Below are 3,437 nucleotides of genomic sequence, written 5' to 3'. Positions count from 1 at the left end.
GTCCCTTGAATATTTTACATTTTCATGGGACTATCATTAAACATAATTTATGCTCAAAAAATTTCTGATTTCAAAATTTTCAAATTTAAAAATTAAAAAATTTCGATCAAAATAATATTTTTTTTGTACAAAAAGGTTTGAAATCCATAAATTAGTATTTTAATCATAAAACATTAATAAAAATATAAAAAATTATGGTTGGGGTATTTTTGAATTAGTGAGAGAGAGAAGAAAGGGAAGATGGGAGAAATTGTGTGAGGGTAGATGGGATTGGAGGGATAGATGATTATTGGTGGTTTAAAGAGGTGGTGAGAAGTGAGAGGGAGACGAGGTTGTTTGGTGCAAACTTTGCAAAAAAAAAAAAAAAGAAGCTATTTCAACAAGTTTTTAGTTAGAAGGTATTATTAAGCATAGAGCCTCTGGAATTTCCCTACAAGAAATTAGTGGTAGAAAAAAGAGTCCAAGGCCAGAGGGAGGGGGAGGGGAGGCACGTGGAGTTACAAATGTTGCGTGGTATGGCTGAAGACTCGTCACTCGTCCACGTGCAGTCCACCTCATCACCTGTCTTTGTGGTTGAAACTTAGGAGGAGAGCCAACCCCACATATCCACTTCTTTTCCTCTCATCTCATTTGCTTAAGGAATTTCAATCCAATGTCCATGCTCATGCTCCTTTTTCACCACTGAAATGCTACCTCTTCTTCCTCTTTCTTCTCCTTCTTCCTCCTCTCCTCTTAACTCAGATTAATCTCCTCTCAAGAACCCTAATACTAAATTCATCACAGACCTTAAATTTTTCACTCGAGACATGTCACTAGCTCCCTCGCTTCCCCGCTTGCACTCTCCATTCCTTTGTTGCCCTCTTAAGCTTTCCACCACCGCTACTTCTTTTTCTTCCCAAAAATTCCCCAGAAATCAACGGTCGCCAGCGTCTTATCCGTGCATTAGGGCTTTGGATCTCGATCAAAACACGGTACTACTTCTTTTTTCGAAAGTCTATTTGTTTGAATTGTTATTTTATCTATGCGAAAAGGTTATATAAATGTACAGAGAATATTGAAATCTACAGGTTGTGGCAATATCAGTTGGAGTCGTCAGTGTTGCTGTTGGTATAGGCGTTCCGATCTTCTACGAATCCCAAATCGACAATGCTGTGAGTTTACATATATATAAATATATGTATAGATATATTGTACAAACAAATTATATATGTATTGCTTAAATCATTGTAAGTTTGCTATTGCCTTTTATATTGCTGAAATTTATGACTGCTGCACAATAATGCTTCAGGCGAAGCGAGAGAACACTCAGCCATGCTTCCCATGCAGTGGTTCCGGCGCCCGTAAGTGGCCATGATTATGGTCTTAATTTGTAGTTATGTTCTTAATTTTCTTAATTATTGGCATAGTCTTGTAAAAACGAGTAACTAAAATCAAGAACAGGATACATATGCAATAAGTATATACATTTATATATATTATTGGCGTCTGCAAATAAATTACGTTAAGTTAAAGCAAATTCTTAATTTGTAACATTCGTAGAGTAGAAGAACAGAATTTTAGTTGTGTCCACATATTTACAGTTTAATACTATCCTACGATGAGCACAGCACTAGTTCTTCTTGGTATTATGATCATTGCAATTCTAAAAAAGTGTAGTGGCCAAAACAGGGTTACAAAATGTACAATTTTTAATTCATGTAGTCCTGACCTGAGAGTAAAAATCAAATACAATTTATCAGTATGGCATTTAGGTAAAAAAGTCAACTCCATTGCTATTTTTAGCTTGAAAAGAGTCTAGTTAACATAGTAAAGGGGAGGTAGTAGTAATTCAATGGCACTAGAGATGAGATGCCTAAATTAATGCATAGTTATCCTTGTACTTTGGTACTAATTGTTTTGTATGAATATGATCATTACTCATGAGAATGGATTAGTGCTTCTATTATTACAGAAAAATGCAGATTTTGCTTGGGAACTGGAAATGTAACAGTGGAGCTTGGTGGTGATGACAAAGAAGTGTCTCGATGCATCAATTGCGATGGTGCTGGTTCTTTGACATGCACTACATGTCAGGGTTCTGGGATTCAACCTCGGTACCTTGATCGGAGGTATGTGATTTTGAGTGATTAATTGTTCTAACTTACTATGGATTTTGGCTACAACTAGTTTTAAAATTACAACACTTGGAGGAAAGGGAACAATTATCAATGATGAGATAAGAGTGTGCAATTTGATATAAAATGTTGAACCAAACCAATACTCCCTACTTAGTTTGCGTTGTGTAAACAACTTGGTGTTTCAATTATGCCAGAAACTTGATATATGTCATAATTTTATGTTCATGGATGGTTGAAGTAAGTGACTCTGCATTTTTGTTTTGAACAGAGAATTCAAAGACGATGACTGAAGTGAAGTCCCTCGGAATAAGCTATTTTCGGCTATTTGTCTCAACAATTGAGAAGAAGAAATCAGCAATTTTTTGCCCTACTGTTGTTGTTCACTTATTCTACAGTGATTAAATTGTTTATATGCATTTTCTTTGGCGATCTAACTACTTTTTCTTCGCCTCTGTTTCTTGTCTTTTTGTCAAAGTTTATTTTAATAAAAAATGGCACTTTTAACTTGTCATACTGTTGTTCTCCATGAGGTGACACTTGATAAAGCAATGGCTAACTCCAATCCATTATAAACACTTTTAACAAAAATTAAGAGTGATTTGGCTAGTAATAATCTACAATACTTATTAAATAAAAATTAAAATGTGTTAAATTTGATATTTAATTGCATCAATAAGGACATGTCACATACTCTACATCAACTAATGATTATTATCATTATCAATACTAAAATGTTAAACCTATATTTTTTTTCCCACTACAATTATACCACTAAAAAAACACAAAAAAAGTATATTTTCTAACAAAATAAAATATTCTATTTATTTCTTTTCAAATAAAATATTCTATTTATTTTTATATTATTTTATTAAAATAACAATTTGTTAGATTCCACTAATTATTTTATTAAACCATATATGTTTTTTGAAATGGCATATAATATATATTTAAAAGAGTTTTATACATATTATTATTAATTAAAAAAAGTTATGTACAATGTCCACCAAATTGCAAAGTTGTTGTCTTGTGTTGACTCGTTTTTTCATCAATTTATAATAAAGAAAAGGCTTGAACATAGAGTGAAAAGATTGAAATTTTAAGTGGTTCGGGTGATTCAAATTTACTTTTCATCCACTATATTTGTATTTAGAATAAGAACTTGTCAAAGCTCCCTTACAAACGAGAATCCCTGCCCCTTTTATGGGTGACTGAGGGATTATAAATCCATAAGCTAAAGCTTGATTACATTATAAGTCCTAATTATCCTTAATTTGGGAGGTTACATGTCCTTGGGGAGGGCTTGATGTGTCAAGTGATGGG

General features: G+C 33.2%; 1 protein-coding gene across 1 annotated transcript; it reads left to right on the top strand.

The window, feature by feature from the left end:
• Positions 1-639: 639 nt before the first annotated feature.
• On the top strand, positions 640-2,628 carry LOC133803716 (protein SPA, chloroplastic). The gene is made up of 5 exons (XM_062241826.1): positions 640-971; positions 1,068-1,151; positions 1,289-1,340; positions 1,952-2,108; positions 2,386-2,628. Exons 1-5 carry the CDS (start codon positions 807-809, stop codon positions 2,405-2,407), a joined length of 480 nt encoding a protein of 159 aa, XP_062097810.1. The 5' UTR covers positions 640-806; the 3' UTR covers positions 2,408-2,628.
• Positions 2,629-3,437: the final 809 nt, after the last annotated feature.

This window comes from Humulus lupulus, chromosome X (assembly GCF_963169125.1).
Source record: "Humulus lupulus chromosome X, drHumLupu1.1, whole genome shotgun sequence".
NCBI lineage: Eukaryota > Viridiplantae > Streptophyta > Magnoliopsida > Rosales > Cannabaceae > Humulus > Humulus lupulus.
The sequence above is the reverse complement of the archived record's forward strand: the minus strand, read 5'-3'. Positions and strand labels throughout refer to the sequence as shown.

What these genes read in the sequence shown, in the direction of transcription:
- LOC133803716 (XM_062241826.1), top strand. Translation starts at nt 807, where the DNA reads ATGTCACTAGCTCCCTCGCTTCCCCGCTTGCACTCTCCATTCCTTTGT. An exon ending in ATGCAGTGGTTCCGGCGCCC is followed by an intron (nt 1,341 to 1,951) that starts GTAAGTGGCCAT and finishes CTATTATTACAG; the next exon opens with AAAAATGCAGATTTTGCTTG. An exon ending in CCTCGGTACCTTGATCGGAG is followed by an intron (nt 2,109 to 2,385) that starts GTATGTGATTTT and finishes TGTTTTGAACAG; the next exon opens with AGAATTCAAAGACGATGACT.